General features: G+C 42.1%; 1 protein-coding gene across 6 annotated transcripts in view; it reads right to left on the minus strand.

Moving 5' to 3' along the window:
• L1CAM (L1 cell adhesion molecule) overlaps window positions 1-15201 on the minus strand; it is a 252656-nt gene extending 237455 nt beyond the window's left edge. For 5 of the 6 annotated variants that reach the window (XM_075324175.1, XM_075324173.1, XM_075324174.1 and 2 more), the window contains exon 1: window positions 14909-14938. In XM_075324175.1, coding sequence (XP_075180290.1) covers window positions 14909-14932 — 24 coding nt within the window. In that variant the 5' untranslated portion in view covers window positions 14933-14938. Of the gene's footprint in view, window positions 1-14908; window positions 14939-14978 lie in introns of those variants that run through there. The other variant, XM_075324176.1, reaches the window with a different exon arrangement.
• Window positions 15202-17208: the final 2007 nt, after the last annotated feature.

The raw sequence follows: 17208 nt of genomic DNA on the forward strand, positions 1-17208 counted from the left end.
CATAATTTCAGAAGGACCGATGTTATGATGTTGTTCCTCGTTCCTGCGGCAGCACACATCGCTGTGTATGAAGCCGCAGGAGCGAGGAACATCACCTTACCTGCGTCCCGGCTGCAATAAGGAAGGAAGGAGGTGGGCGGGATGTTTGCGTCCCGCTCATCTCCGCCCCTCTGCTTCTATTGGCCTCCTGCCGTGTGACGTTGCTGTGATGCCGCACGACCCGCCCCCTTAGGAAGGAGGCGGGTCGCCGGACCGAGCGACGTCGCAGGGCAGGTAAGTGCATGTGAAGCTGTCGTAGCGATAATGTTCGCTACGGCAGCTATCACAAGATATCGCAGCTGCGTCGGGGCGGATACTATCGCGCTCGGCATCGCTACCATCGGCTTGCGATGTCGTAGTCTGAAAAGTACCCCTTAGGGTCAGATGAACTTGGAGGAAGTCTCTGGACCCAGTATCATGGTGGAAAAATCTGTATACCCAGACCTGAGAGGACGCGGTGAGATGTTTCCTAGTCCTTTTATTGTACTATATACTCTCCCATGTGTCTGACCGCTGTCAGCATTCTATGGGGAATATATTTATTCAATTAGGTCTATTTTGTTGTTTTTGCTATGTTTTTTTTTTACCTAGGACCACTGTCCAGTGCTTGATAGCAAGTGTAATTGTATTGTTTTCTGTTTTTTGTGTTTTTTTTCTTGTGTTATTTTGAATGACTATTAGTGGCTGTTACAGAGGCCCCCAGTTGCCGCACGGCACGGTGGTACTCACTCAGCCAATGATGAATGCAAAGTCTCCGGTAAAACAAGCGGCTGGATGGACGGGTCCCACAGACGGCTGCGGTAGTTCTCCCGGTAGGTTGGCGGTGACTGCCTTTCCCTGCACCTGTGTTATGTACGCGGTTCCAATGGCTTCCCACCGGTAACCCGCTCCCCAGCTTAGATGGAGGCTGAGGGAGCCCCTTTTGCCCGCAGGCTCTGGCCCTGGGAACTGTAGCCTTGGCGGTGACTGTATTTCCCATCACGGTTTGAGCGGTTGTCTTCAATCGGGTTTGACTGCTGGGAAACCCCGGAGGTTCCCTTCGCTAACGGATTTGACCGGTTTTACGGCGACTCCCAGCCTGGTCGGGGTCCGTAGGCCTTGCCGAATGGTGCTGGCTTCTCTTTGCTCCCCGATCCGGTACCGACGGGCCACCGCCCGTCCCCGGTCCTTACCGTTTACTTCAATCAGCCTCTCCTGCAGACGGTCACCACCGTCTGCCAACCTTGCTGTATGTGCCCGGGCCACGCACCCAGACACGGTCAGTCTCCTCCACTACCACTTCACTCTTCCCTCCTCAAACTCAAAACTGAACTCTTCTCACTTCCTTTTCCCGCCTCCAGGACTGTAAACTCCTTGGTGGGTGGGGTCAACCGCCTGGCTCCACCCCCTGGTGTAGACATCAGCCCCTGGAGGGAGGCAACAAGGATTTTTGTTTGACTTCGGTGTGCCTAGCCGAGGTGTGGCGTGTGTTGTTGTAGTACCTGTGATGTCCTGGCTTTTCCAGGGCGCTACATTTCTGTATAACAAACTGGTTGGGAGCCCTGACAGCTTATTGGGTTATTGTCAGTCCAAGAGAAGAAAGATTTCCTATCTTCATTTTAAATATTTACATTAATAAAGGTTATTTTCTGATGTTATATTGAAAGCGTTCAATTCTTGCCTAAGAGACCGACCACCTCTGATAGACACTCAATGAGCAGAAAACCATAGAATTAAAAGCCATCCTTTCCTGAGAGTGAAGAAGTAAATTGCAAATTTGTTTGTTTTTACAAACACGTTACAATTTTATGCATTTGTGATAATGAGAAAAACCCCTTTACATTTTTCACTTTCGAAAGGAAAGTGTTTAACAAACTAATGAAGCCAATATGCTCTAGTAAGGTAGGGTCAAACGGGGCGGTCTTGATTCATGCCACCACATTCAATTCTTGATGTGTAAGGTCTTCTGACGAGTAGACAACTACTATTGTAAAACATGATTTCACAGAAATACTGATGTAGGAGGAATTTGTATTCAGTTACACAAACTTTGTAAAGAGTCCATGAACCTCGGATAGTCCATTCATCTTTCGTTGAGACCTCCTGCTGCTGAACATGGACACAGAGTCTTCTTTTCCAAGAGCCACCGCCCCATGGAAGCACCGAGCTGTGTACTAATCACACAATGTGACCAGCCGGTGCTCCCCAGAGACCCAACATAGACTACAAACGTCATTCATTCACTTCCCCGGATGCACCTTTGATCCAGCCTTAATCAATCTCCAACCATCACCCTGGAAGGACTCAGCTCAGAAGCTTTATTTTAGTTACACTAAGTGCTGAATATTGTAAATGATATCTCTACAGTCTGTAACATGTGTAGTATGGTATCTACAAAGATTGGGTTACCAAATAATCCGTATTTCAGGATGCAATTAGGGAAACTGATGGACTTGTACCGGTGAAGTGGTGTCAAGTTGTCTGAACTACGTGATGCCATTTCATTACATGGTTGTGGATTCAGAATTTCCTACTTGTCAAATATATACTTACTATATTTATTTTATAGAGTTATAGGTTTATGTAATTATAGGATATCGCAACTATAGTCAATAATTTGTCGTAACAAGTCGGAATGTTTTAGTTTCCCGGTCACCTACCTGCATACCGGTATATATAGACACTTCCCTGTAGTTTCCCTCTTGTTCTCCTCTACCCATACATCTCAGTCTTCTATTTGTCGTTAATATTAATCAGGAAACAAAAACGCCTGTAATTAGAAAGTTTTGGAACCATAGTCATCTGTTTCGGACATACAGACCTGAGGAGTTGAGTCTCCCGGTCAGCCAGTGCCACCATACTTCCTTGAAGTCTCCCACCACTTCTCGTTTCCCCATATCTGTTACTCTTGTGCTTGTCAGTCATGTTACTCTACCAAACATATACCTGTAATTTAAGGATGTTGTAACCATAGTCATCCATTTTGGAGTTATAGAGCTAAGTGTTTGGGTTTCCAGGTCACCTACCTTCATAGAAGTTCACATAGACCCTTCCTTGCTGTCTCCTACCACTTCTCGTCTCTCCATATCTGTCACTCTTGTGTTGGTCAGTCATGTTACTCTACGTAAATTTAATGATGTTGTAACCAGAGTCATCCATTTTGGAGTTATAGAGCTAAGTGTTTGGGTTCCAGGTCACCTACCATCACAGAAATTCACATAGACCTGTCCTTGCTGTTTCCTATCATTTATCATCTCTCCATATCTGTCACTCTTGTGTTGGTCAGTCATGTTACTCTACGTACATTTAAGGATGTTGTAACCATAGTCATCCATTTTGGAGTTATAGAGCTAAGTGTTTGGGTTTCCAGGTCACCTACCTTCATAAAAATTCACATAGACCCTTCCTTGCTGTCTCTTACCACTTCTCGTCTCCCCCTATTTGTCACTCTTGTGTTGGTCAGACATGTTACTCTACAAAACATATACTTGTAATTTAAGTATGTTGTAACCATAGTAATTAGGGATGATTGAATACCTCAAATATTCAGCTATGCCCATATTCGACGAATAGGTCGCCGCTATTGACTATTTGCGAATATTCGATGCGCAATGTAAGTCTATGGGAAACTTGAATAGTTGCCGAATAGTAACTATTCGGGCTTCCCATAGACTTACATTGCGAATCGAATATTCGCATAGCGGCGACCTATTCGTCGAATATTGCCGAATATTTATGATATTCGATCATCCCTAATAGTAATCCCTTTTGGAGTTATACAGCTAAGTGTTTGGGTTTCCCGATCACCTACCTTCATAAAAGTTCACATAGACCCTTCCTAGCTGTCTCCTACCACTTCTCCTCTCTCCATGTCTGTCATTTATGAAACTATATCCCTGTAATTTGAGAATGTTACAACCATTTTGGATTTAAGGAGTTGAGTTTTTGTTGTTTCCCGGTCACCTACCATCACACAAGGTCACCTGGACACTTCCTTGCCGTCTCTTAACGTTGTGCACATACATATTCCAACACAGGTAAAAAAGGTAATATAACCTATCCAACTGTAGCACCCTACTGGTTTCTGTGCCGACTGGCATCCCAACTGCATAACACCATAATGGTTCTTCTATAGACCATAGACTGGACAACTAGAAACCTATAACCCAGACCTGACTGCCTGAAAGTCCATCGAGTTGTCTCTCAAACCCCCATGTGGAACCAGAGGGGAGATTATTAATACTACAAATGAAGATAGGGTCAACGTGCAGAAACAGACATTGCCCCAAGCTGTAGAAACATAAAACATGCAGAAATGGACAAAAGAGAAATTATAATAAACGCAAACAAGGTTAAATTCCTAACAACCTAACAGAGGGTAGGTGTAGGAGAGGTAAAATAGCATAAAAAGAGAAAACATGCCTAGATTCCTTAGCTGTAGGGCTGGAACTCCTTAACAAACATCCATATACAAATATAGCCAGCAGAGAATGCTGGTATATGGAGAGTATAAATAGCACTACCTGGTATGTGATAGGACAGAGAAAATGAGCAAGTGAAAACACCTGGTAACCACAAACCAAAAGGATAGAACTAAAAGTAAAATACTATCAGCATTTGGACAGGGACTGACCAGGTTGTAGCTCAGCATGGAAGGAAAGTGACCATGCTACATAAGGCCACCGGTTTGAGTCCCTAACCCAAGGCATCACACTTAACACTTCTGGATTCGGACATAGTAGACTGTGTCCTGGTGTCCGCCTCTGGTAAGCATATACTCCCGAAAATGGAGAACGACGGAGCTTACGGTGACTTCATCTGCACCATTAAAGTTAATAGCCCCTTCAGCGCATGCATCCGAAATCCGTTTTGTGGGGGGTTCAGATGGAAGCCCCGACGGGACCACAGAACGCAGAGTGAAAGGGGCCTTAAACTTATGATTGACACTCACGCTACCTTAGAAAGCATACCCCTGAAATCTTCATGCCTACTAGAATAACTATACAAGGAACATGACAAACAACTATAACCCCAAAAGCCAACTCTTCAGATGGTTATACGAATTAGAGTAATATCAGCTGAATTTGCAGGACTGATGGTCCACATAATGGATATGGTGGGCTCCTGTCATTCCTCATGCCAAACAAAAAGAAGAATTAGGCAAGGTAAATTTCAACAACTGTCCCCACACCCCATCAGGAGGACAATTTATAAAATGTCTTCGATATAAGCAAGTGTTAGTTTATGGGTAATACACCATGAGGAACTTCTTGCTATGACATATTGATAAATTACCCCCGTTGTGTTTTAGTAGTGCACCCTTAGGCACATCAATACAAGAAATTTTTAGAAATAGCTGAAAATCTGGATTTCGTTTTATCGTTTCGGGGCAACTCTGTTTTTTCATCAAGAGAAAAACACAAAGATGTTATGACAAGGAATATAAATGTAAGTATTTAAGCCTGGAGTTGTTGGCTTTTGACTGATCATTCATCCATCTGGCACGTACGATGAAGCATACTTTGTCTCTTAAAGCCTCAGTAACCATGCCTGCCTGATATTGATTTCAAAATTATGGACTGTAGTATAGATGTGAGATGTTCACGGCCTTTTTTCCTACAATTATTTTAAATACAATCCACCTTCTTTGCTAAGAACTCAATCTCGTAGATCTAACCACACATTGACGTTCTACCTGGAGTTCTAGCCAAACTTCAAAAACTTCTACTGTTTCTGGTGAAAAAAAAAAATCACAGTCTTCCAATGATGGGTTCTAGATATGTACCTTCTCCTTATATTTTTCCAATGTTATAATCAAAATAAAGCTATGGAGGTACTTATGTAGACCCATTGCAGAACTGGTTCTTTGGTTGTGATGGTGGAAAGGACTTTGTGGAAACAACACGTTAATGTCTCACCTGGAGTTCTAGCCAAACTTCAAAAAGTTCTACTCTTTCTGGTAAAAAAAAATAAATTACAGTCTCCCCAAGATCGGTTCTAGATATGTACCTTCTCCTAATATTTTTTAAAAGGTTATCATCAAAATAAAGGTATGGAGGTAGTTATGTAGACACATCACAGAACTGGTTCTTTGGTTGTAATGGTGGAAAGGACTATGTGGAAAGAACACGTTGATGTCCCACCTGGAGTTCTAGCCGAACCTCAAAAAGTTCTACTCTTTCTGATAAAGAAAAAAAAACAGTCTTCCAGTGATGAATTCTAGATATGTACCTCCTCCTAATATTTTTCCAATGTTATCATCCAAATGAAGGTATGGAAAGACTTATGTAGACACATTGCATAACTGGTTCTTTGGTTGTGATGGTGGAAAGGACCATGTAGAAACACTTAATAACATCATCAGAGTTGAGGAAAGTTAGGGGTCTACTCAACTGAAGCAGCAACAGATCTTTCTGGGGTTTGGTGTTTTGGGGTGTTGGCATTTGTAAAAGATCACGACTCATAAATCTGGTGTTCAGTTGACTCTAAATTAAAATAAAACTTCAATTTCGTAGCCATTGGATTTAAATAGATTGACGTGTGTAGGAGACATGCAGTGGCTTAACCAGTAGCTCATGGTCCCCAATGCAAAATCTCCAAAATGGCCTTCAACTAATATGAGTCTTTAATTGTCAAAATCCATTGGGGCTCCCCGAGGCTCCAGGGCCTGGATTTGACTGCAGCTTTTATAGTTACGTCCCAGGAGATGTGTCTCATGGAAGGAGAACCCAATGAGTGATATTCCAGTAGATATATTTCAGCCAAGTTGTAGTCCTCAGCATCTGACGAATGAGAAGAAGGCTTAAAGACGTTTTCCAAGACTAAATATTTATGGCCTATGGTAAAGATAGGCTATCAGTCTTTGATCTGTGACATATGACCCCATAGTACTCCTGCTGACGAGTAGAATAAAGGGATTCCATATGTGTGGATGAAGCTCACTCTTGTTCACCTGAATGGTGTTGAGCTGACCGGATATGTATTCGAGATACTTGCCAATGAGTGTCCAAGAAGCTCCCATAAAACTTTTTGGTCTTCAAGAAGAGATGGCAATTTGCTGGGCAGTGATGAGACCTAAAGGAAAGTAACGCTTCAAGAAGGTTTATTGTGCGTGATCAGATGATGTCCCAAGGCAAAAATTACGTGGTATAGAGTAACGGGCAGTGGAATGGCATGACTTGACAAAAGGGGCAAAGAATGTCTGCAATCAGAGACCTCCCAGATGCCCTGAGAGTTGGTTAGTATGATGAATGGATGTGGTGTGGTTGCACAACTTCTATGATCTGATAACTTCCATGAGTGAGGCCATTACGGATAAAACATAACATTGATGTTTTGTCCTTTAGAAACGCTATCAACATTATGTCCCGGAAAATCCCTTTAAGGCTCTTTCTAGAATCTAGATGCATCATTTCATGGATCAGATGAGTAAAATGGCTTAGTTTTGGTTCATATCAACCAGATTTCATTTTTTAGAGAAGGATACGCAACAGGGATGTAGCTAAAGAGATCTACATCCAAGTTATGATGCTTGTGGGGTTTGAAAAGACTCCTCTGTCACATACGAAGACAATTTGCACTGGGGCCTAAGTTAAGCCTTTGATAAAGTGGAAGCAGTGACCTGATCGGCAGCTGACCATTTCACAAGGCGCTTGGATTTAATTAACATTAAAAAAAAAGTGAAATGGTCAGAATGAGTTCCAGGAAAAAGAACCTGTCCTAAGAAACGCCATACTCCCTTTCCAACCTGTTCGGAAAGTTTTAGATGTTCGAATTATGCAATTGTCAAACAACAATTTCAATTATGCAAACAGTAACATGGTTCTCCATTTACCATGGACCTCAGGGGCGGACATATAATTGGTGCAACCGGACCCAAGCGGAAAGGAAGTCTATTGGTACCACCAAAGCAGGTGGAATTGTCCAATTTGATGGGTTATTGGACTTGCACAGGGCCCTCTTCTGTATCCACCATATTAGGAGAGAAGTCGGCACGCTTGACAGAGTATTGTGCTTGAGGAAAGGACCAAGTCCCTGTCTGTGGAGACAAGACCTCAGCACCAATAAGACAGAAAAGAGATTGAGCTGCTGCAATGTGAAAGTTTTATTCCAGACTGGCAAAAATCCAAACAATCCAACGTTTTGACCTCAGCAAGGTCTTTTTCTAAGATATCTGTGTGGAGAGAAGACCTCATTACCAATAATACAGAAAAGAGATTGTGCTGCTGCAATGTGAAAGTTTTATTCCAGAATGGTACCACAGTAAAATACATACAATCCAACTTTTCGACCTCAGCAAGGTCTTTTTCAAGGATATCTGCATGGATTGTGTCAAACGTATAAGTGATGGAGTTGGAGGCACCAGGTAGGGGATGGCAGCTTTTACTGCACGGGGACCACCGCATGTGTGCAAACGCCAGGTGTGTCTCAGACATGCGGTGGTCCCCTGGCAGTACAAGCTGCCATCCCCTATCCCACTGGCATCTCCACCTCCATCACTTATATTTTTTGCATCATCAACACAGATATCCTTGAAAAAGACCTCTCTGAGGTCCAAATGTTGGATTGGTTGGATTTTACTGTGGTGCCGGTCTGGAATACAGGAATAAAACTTTCATATTGCAGCAGCTCAATCTCTTTTATGTCTTCTTGGTGCTGAGGTCTTCTCTCCACACAGCTCAATCTCTTTTCTGTCTTATTGGTGCTGAGGTCTTTTCTCCACACCAATATCTTTGAAAAAAGTCTCGTTGAGGTCAAAACATTGGATTGTTTGGATTTTACTGTGGTACCGGTCTGAAATAAAAGTTTCACATTGCAGCAGCTCAATCTCTTTCACACTGTATCCATTATATATGATATTTTTTCTTTCTTACATGGCCAATGGGTCTTTGGTTCTCTTTAAGGCCCCCATATGTTGCCCAATTCCATCAATATCAGCAGGCACAACTGACAGTCTAATGTGTATGGTGATGTAGGAGGATATAAGGATACAGCATGTCTGGCAGATTTCAGACTTTTCTTCGGAGAGCTAAGCAGGACATAGGAGCGCTTGGCAGAGGGAGTGATCATGGGTAATGGGGAAGTCGGGAGAGATAGCTGCTGGCCGAATGATCAGTCAAGCCATCGTTTGATATCTATGGGGCCCTTTAGGTATCATGGCCTGGTTGCATCCCCCATTACAGCCCCTTAGGTACCATTATTATTATTATTATTTATTTATAGAGCACCATTGATTCCATGGTGCTGTACATGAGAAGGGGGTTACATACAGAATACATATACAACTTACAGTAGACAGACTAGTACAGAGGGAAGAGGACCCTGCCCTTGCGGGCTTACATTCTACCATGGCCCGAATGCACCCACCATTACGGCCCCTTAGGTACCAGGCCCGAATGCACCCACCATTACGGCCCCTTAGGTACCATGGCGCGGATGCACATCCCATTACGGCCCCTTAGGTACCATTATTATTGTTATTATTTATTTATAGAGCACCATTGATTCCATGGTGCTGTACATGAGAAGGCGGTTACATACAGAATACATATACAACTTACAGTAGACAGACTAGTACAGATGGAAGAGGACCCTGCCCTTGCAGGCTTACATTCTACCATGGCCCGAATGCACCCACCATTACGGCAGCTTAGGTACCAGGCCCGAATGCACCCACCATTACGGCCCCTTAGGTACCATGGCGCGGATGCACATCCCATTACGGCCCCTTAGGTACCATTATTATTGTTATTATTTATTTATAGAGCACCATTGATTCCATGCTGCTGTACATGAGAAGGGGGTTACATACAGAATACATATACAACTTACAGTAGACAGACTAGTACAGAGGGAAGAGGACCCTGCCCTTGCGGGCTTACATTCTACCATGGCCCAAATGCACCCACCATTACGGCCCCTTAGGTACCAGGCCCGAATGCACCCACCATTACGGCCCCTTAGGTACCATGGTGTGGATGCACATCCCATTACGGCCCCTTAGGTACCATTATTATTGTTATTATTTGTTTATAGAGCTCCATTGATTCCATGGTGCTGTACATGAGAAGGGGGTTACATACAGAATACATATACAACTTACAGTAGACAGACTAGTACAGAGGGAAGAGGACCCTGCCCTTGCGGGCTTACATTCTACCATGGCCTGAATGCACCCACCATTACGGCAGCTTAGGTACCAGGCCCGAATGCACCCACCATTACGGCCCCTTAGGTACCATGGCTCGGATGCACATCCCATTACGGCCCCTTAGGTACCAGGCCCGAATGCACCCACCATTACAGCCCCTTAGGTACCATGGCTCGGATGCACATCCCATTACGGCCCCTTAGATACCATAGCCCGGATGCACCCCCATTACGTCACCTATGATGCCTACTAATGGCGTCAACAGTCACATATTTATGGCATATTTTATGGATAGATAATCACATATAGTAAGCCACCGCCAAACAGCGTTTCCAATCGAACATCTCCATTCAGCACAGATGAATTAATCCCCTTGAGGATTCTGAAGGAAACCAAAGCATTTTTGCTCCGTTTGGAACAGATCCAGGTTTTTTTCCTTTACTACTGGATCCGTAGGTTGACAATCGGACATGTGAACAGAGCCTTACTTCCCACAGCAGAAACACAAAGATAATGTAATAAAATCATTGGCATCAGCATCCGGCTCACACTGAAGATTCATCTCAGCTTCTGGGTAGCATCTCGCAGATAGCAAGAGCGGCCAGATTACAGAGCAAGTCTTTGTATTGGCAGCAATCTTACATGATCTCTCTCCACCCATTTCCCAATTCCCAGTTCCCGTAATCAGGTTTCCCATCTCCTTGGTAACAAAACATCAAGACTCGCTCATTATACAGAATGTCTCTGACTGGGAGACATTTCAAGGCAATGGAAAGATGCTCCACTGCAGAAATCTGACCATAGACATAAGACATGCAGACATATGCATCCTCATCCATCCACTTGGGGTATGTTACAAAGACATTTTGCTCATTGGGTATCAAAATAAGTCACTATGACCTAAATCCAACAATGACTTGTATCTAGTTGGACTTTATGAGGAACGTATCCCATTAAAAATGTCCTTTCTGAAGACAGCATTGTATAGATTAGGAGGAGACGAGAAGATTGATATATAATTTGATGGGGAAAGCTTCAGCATAACTTGCAATATACTGCTCTGAACCTCCTAGGACTCCAGTAGGAGCTAAGGACCGCCCACTGGACTCTTCAGCCCTGAATTTAGATTAATAGGTTTACACAGTATAATGAAGGTTTTCTCACAAAAATTAGATATCAATCTGCTCAGCGAATTCTGCTCTAAATCATAAAATCAAATGAATGAGCCACTTTTTTATGTTCCCTTTAAGGGTATCTCCTCCTTATACATAATTATCAGCATCCAAGTAAAAATAGACTGGAGCAGATATTTGGCTCAAGCAACAGTTATCTCGTCTCTCCTCCACCACCCCCAGCTGGATTCTGACACCCAGGATCTCATGCAAAATGGACAGTCTTTGCCCTCATCTGGTTAAAGAAGAGAAGTCTCATCAAGATGAAAAAAGTCATATCTGAAGCTTATACACATAGACCATAATGTATATATTCATCAAAAGCCTCGGTGATATGGAAATAGTCTATATAGAGTAGATAGATAGATAGATAGAGGAATAGATAGAGGGATAGATAGATAGAGGGATAGATAGAGGGATAGATTGATAGAGGGATAGATAGATAGATAGAGGAATAGATAGAGGGATAGATAGATAGATAGATAGATAGAGGGATAGATAGATAGATAGATAGATAGATAGATAGATAGATAGATAGATAGATAGATAGATAGATAGATAGAGGGATAGATAGAGGGATAGATTGATAGAGGGATAGATAGAGGAATAGATAGATAGATAGATAGATAGATAGAGGGATAGATAGATAGATAGATAGAGGGATAGATAGATAGATAGATAGATAGATAGATAGATAGATAGATAGATAGATAGAGGGATAGATAGATAGATAGAGGGATAGATAGATAGATAGATAGATAGATAGATAGAGGGATAGATAGATAGATAGATAGATAGATAGATAGATAGAGGGATAGATAGATAGATATAGAGGGATAGATAGATAGATAGAGGGATAGATAGAGGGATAGATAGATAGATAGATAGAGGGATAGAGGGATAGATAGAGGGATAGATAGATAGATAGATAGATAGAGGAATAGATAGATAGATAGATAGATAGAGGGATAGATAGAGGGATAGATAGATAGATAGATAGAATGATGGATGGATAGATAGATAGATAGATAGAGGGATAGAGGGATAGATAGATAGAGGGATAGATAGAGGGATAGATAGATAGATAGATAGATAGAGGGATAGATAGAGGGATAGATAGAGGGATAGATAGATAGATAGAGGGATAGATAGATAGAGGGATAGATAGCGGGATAGATAGATAGATAGATAGATAGAGGGATAGATAGATAGATAGATAGAGGGATAGATAGATAGAGGGATAGATAGATAGAGGGATAGATAGCGGGATAGATAGATAGATAGAGGGATAGATAGATAGAGGGATAGATAGATAGATAGAGGGATAGATAGATAGAGGGATAGATAGCGGGATAGATAGATAGATAGATAGATAGATAGATAGATAGATAGAGGGATAGATAGATAGATAGAGGGATAGATAGATAGAGGGATAGATAGCGGGATAGATAGATAGATAGATAGAGGGATAGATAGATAGATAGGTAGATAGATAGATAGATAGATAGAGGGATAGATAGAGGGATAGATAGATAGAGGGATAGATAGATAGATAGGTAGATAGGTAGATGATAGATAGATAGAGGGATAGATAGATAGAATGATGGATGGATAGATAGGAAATATAATAAAATAGTAGGAAAATAGCAGAAAATATAATAAAATACCCATTGCTCGCCTGCCACTCCCATGGTCCTTACCTCCCCTGTAGTGATGACATCATTAATGTGACCACTGCAGCCAATCACTAGCCAGAGTGGTCATGTGCTGTACATGCACCCCCACTGAGGTTAATGATTAGCGGCAGCGGTCATGTGAATAATGGACGCGATGTCACCCCCTGCAGGCCAGGCGGGGATAGAATTGTGGCTACTAGTGTCTTTGGTGATTTTGTCAAAAACAGTAAGTTTAACTTTTAGCTTTATGACTTGCTTTGGTAAACCAAGTATACCCTCTAAAAGCTGGGGACCACCGAAGTGTCTGGCCAAGTAAGGGATGGTGAAGGCAACTGTGGAGCGCTGCGCCCTATTCAGTTTTTAGCAACAATACATAACCTTGAAAATACCTCCACTTTGTCCATTCTGTCTCACTGGGAGCGGCTGGCAGTCGAAGCCCCCATATAACGCTCAATAAGCCCCCTACAGAACGCCTAAGACATGAGGCTGCAAAAATCCATATATCGCCTTATCACATACTATACCTAACAGCTCCTATGCTTTATAAGAATAATGGGGTTAACTGGACGATTGAGACCAGTGGTCCGATACAGATTTATGAATGGACCCCACTGTTATCTTCCACATCCCATCAGAGAAAACTTAATCCCATCCCCCATCTCTGGTGACGTCATATGTATCGGTCCCTTCCCTATTTTTGCCCAGTCTGAGTTTTTCCTTTTTAAATCTGTTGGAATATATATATATATATACACATACATACACACAGTATTTGTACATAGCTATACAATATTTGTAAATATATATAGAGAGTATTTGCAAATATATATATAAATAAATATATATATATATATACTAAATGTATGAGAGAGAGTGTATTTGTGTGTATATATATATATATATATATATATATATATATACACTGTATATACACACACAGGCAGTATTTGTAAATATCTATACAGTACTTTATATATATATATATATATATATATATATATATATATATATATATATATATATATATATATATACGCGCAGTATTTGTAAATGTATACAGTATTTGTAACTACAACATATAGATGGTATATATATATATAATAAATGCATATACAAATATATATAGTTATTTATATATATATATATATATACACACATATATATTTATATATATATATATATATATATATATATATATATATATATATATAAAGAATATATATCAATATATATATAAGTAAATATACATATATATATATATATATATATATATATATATATATAAAAATATAAATACACATAGAAATATAAATAAATATATATATAAATGTAAATAAATAAAAAAATATATATAATAAATACAAATACATATATATATATATATATACAGTATTTATAAGTATACACAGTTATTGTAAATATATATACGTTCTATCAAGACATTATGAAATTGCATTCTATAAAGTGTTCCGCACGATACCATATAAATTAATAAAAATAAAATGAAACATTTCAGGTTGTACAAAAATGGTGAAGGGGCCAAAAACAATTGCAATAAATTTGGCCTCTTCTCCGTGGATTACTACCATATATTCCATCGCTATACACACACGCCCATATATACGTAGCTATATCCATAGATAGAGCGGCGCCTCTCCACATTGCTATCATTTATACGGATGCACATGCCTTATAGTATTACACTCAATTGTCTAGATTTTGCATGCGTTATATTGGTAATATTGTGGCCGGAGAGTGCAACCCTTCCCGGTAGGGTTTGGGAAACCTATTGTATCTCATCGCTTCCAACGAGAAATAAGAGACGTTGAAGGATGCAAACAATGCAATAGCATGCAAATGAGAGAGAGCAGGTTGATTCGGTGACATCTCACCCACTGTGATCCCATAGACTGCATCAAATGGCGCATGAATGTGGATGCCACTCAGTGCATCCCAGCCTACCTGGTAGGAGAAGGAACAAAAGGGATGTCAGCGGCGTGTGCCTCCCCTCCTCGTTTTGGGTGTGCTTGCCTTGGAATAGAGGCGAGGGGAGCAGCAGCAGGATTGCAGCTGTGGATGTGAGAGGAGCTCAGAGCGCACAGTGATATCATCCACTGAGCCTGGACGCTCTGCTCCTCCTCTCTGTGATGCTGCAGGGTACAGACTGGGAATCTCACAGCACAAATCACTCACATCCGAAAAAAAAAAACAGCTGGCATAACATACACCATCCTATATACCTGCTGCCAAGATGGTCAGCGTATGCGAGAGCGGAGAAGGATGGGTAATGGTCCAAGGCTCGATACATTTGGCTAATGACTCTATTCATTATTTAGTGGTTGCTGCTGATATCACAAGCTCCACTCTGATGGTTTGGCGATTAAAAAAAAAAGAAAATGTGTATCTGATTATGTGCATAATTTATGGCCCAGGTAATTCTTCGCTCATAACCGTCACTCTCTGCTTATCAAAACCATGGAATGGAGGCGAGGAGTCAGGTGGGGACATGTACAAAGCATCTTGTAGGAGAAAGTCATAGACATAACTGAGGATGTATTTGAACCTTGGTGTCTAGGGGGTCCAAAAGGTCTCTTTGGCCCACATAAGTTTTGACTTTTAAAGACCCCTGATGGTTGGAAGCCCCTGGTGGAGATTTTGTCTTGGGGCCAACAAGCTTTAAGCTACGCCACAGGTGGCCGTAGAGAGATATGTAGTGGTCAAAAGATGGACAACCAGTGGTGATCCTTTGCGCCATGGTTAAACATTAAAATATTATCAGAAGGAAGGAGAAAATATATTTAGTATGCATGCAATAGACCGGTAGTCCCCAACCTTTCTGACCTTGAGAGCAACATTAAGCCTTGTGAGAGGGTCACGAGCCACATTCAGGTCTGAAAGAGGGTCACGAGCCACATTCAGGTCTGAAAGAGGGTCACAAGCCACATTCAGATTTGAGAGAGGGTCACGAGCCACATTCAGGTCTGAGAGAAGGTCACGAGCCACATTCAGGTCTGAGAGAGGGTTGAGAGCCACATTCAGGTCAAAGAGAGGGTAACAAACCACACTCTGCTCTGAGAGAGGGTCACAAGCCACAATCAGATCTAAGAGAGGGTCACAAGCCACATTCCGGTCTGAGAGAGGGTCATGAGCCACATTCAGGTCTGAGAGAGGGTCACCAGCCACATTCAGGTCTGAGAGAGGATCCCGAGCCACATTTAGGTCTGAGAGAAGGTCAAAAGCCATATTCAGGTCTCAGAGAGGGTCACAAGCCACATTCAGGTCTGAGAGAGAGTTGCCAGCTCCATTCAGGTCTGAGAGAGGGTGGCGAGCCACATTCAGGTCTCAGAGAGGGTCACAAGCCACATTCAGGTCTATGAGAGGGTCACAAGTCACATTCAGGTCTGAGAGAGGGTCACAAGTTACATTCAGGTCTGAGAGAGGGTTGAGTGCCACATTCAGGTCAAAGATAGGGTCACAAGCCACATTCTGCTCTGAGAGAGGGTCACAAGCCACAATCAGATCTAAGAGAGGGTCACAAGCCACATTCAGGTCTGAGAGAGGATCATGAGCCAAATTTAGGTTTGAGAGAAGGTCAAAAGCCATATTCAGGTCTGAGAGAGGGTCACAAGCCACATTCAGGTCTGAGAGAGAGTTGCAAGCTCCATTAAGGTCTGAGAGAGGGTCGCGAGCCACATTCAGGTCTCAGAGAGGCTCACAAGCCACATTCAGGTCTATGAGAGGGTCACGAGCCACATTCAGGTCTGAGAGAGGGTCACAAGTCACATTCAGGTCTGAGAGAGGGTCGCTAACCACATTCAGGTCTGAGGGAGGGTAACAAGCCATATTCTGGTCTGAGAGAGGGTCATGAGCTACATTCAGGTCAGAGAGAGGGTCACAAGCCACATTCATGTCTGAAAAAGGTCACAAGCCACATTTAGGCTTGATAGAGGGTCACGAGCCACATTCAGGGCTGAGAGAGGGTTGCGAGCCCCATTCAGGTCTGAGAGAGGGTCATGAGCCACATTTAAGTCTGAGAGAGGGTCGCAAACCACATTCAGGTCTGAGAGAGGGTAGTGAGCCACATTTAAGTCTGAGAGAGGGTCTGTTCTTCTGTGTGGTGCTACTCACTAATGTCACCATCGGAAGACTTAGTTCATAGCTGTTTGCAAGATCTAGTGCAAATGTGTCTAGC

Source organism: Anomaloglossus baeobatrachus, chromosome 9, assembly GCF_048569485.1.
Source record: "Anomaloglossus baeobatrachus isolate aAnoBae1 chromosome 9, aAnoBae1.hap1, whole genome shotgun sequence".
Taxonomy (NCBI): domain Eukaryota; kingdom Metazoa; phylum Chordata; class Amphibia; order Anura; family Aromobatidae; genus Anomaloglossus; species Anomaloglossus baeobatrachus.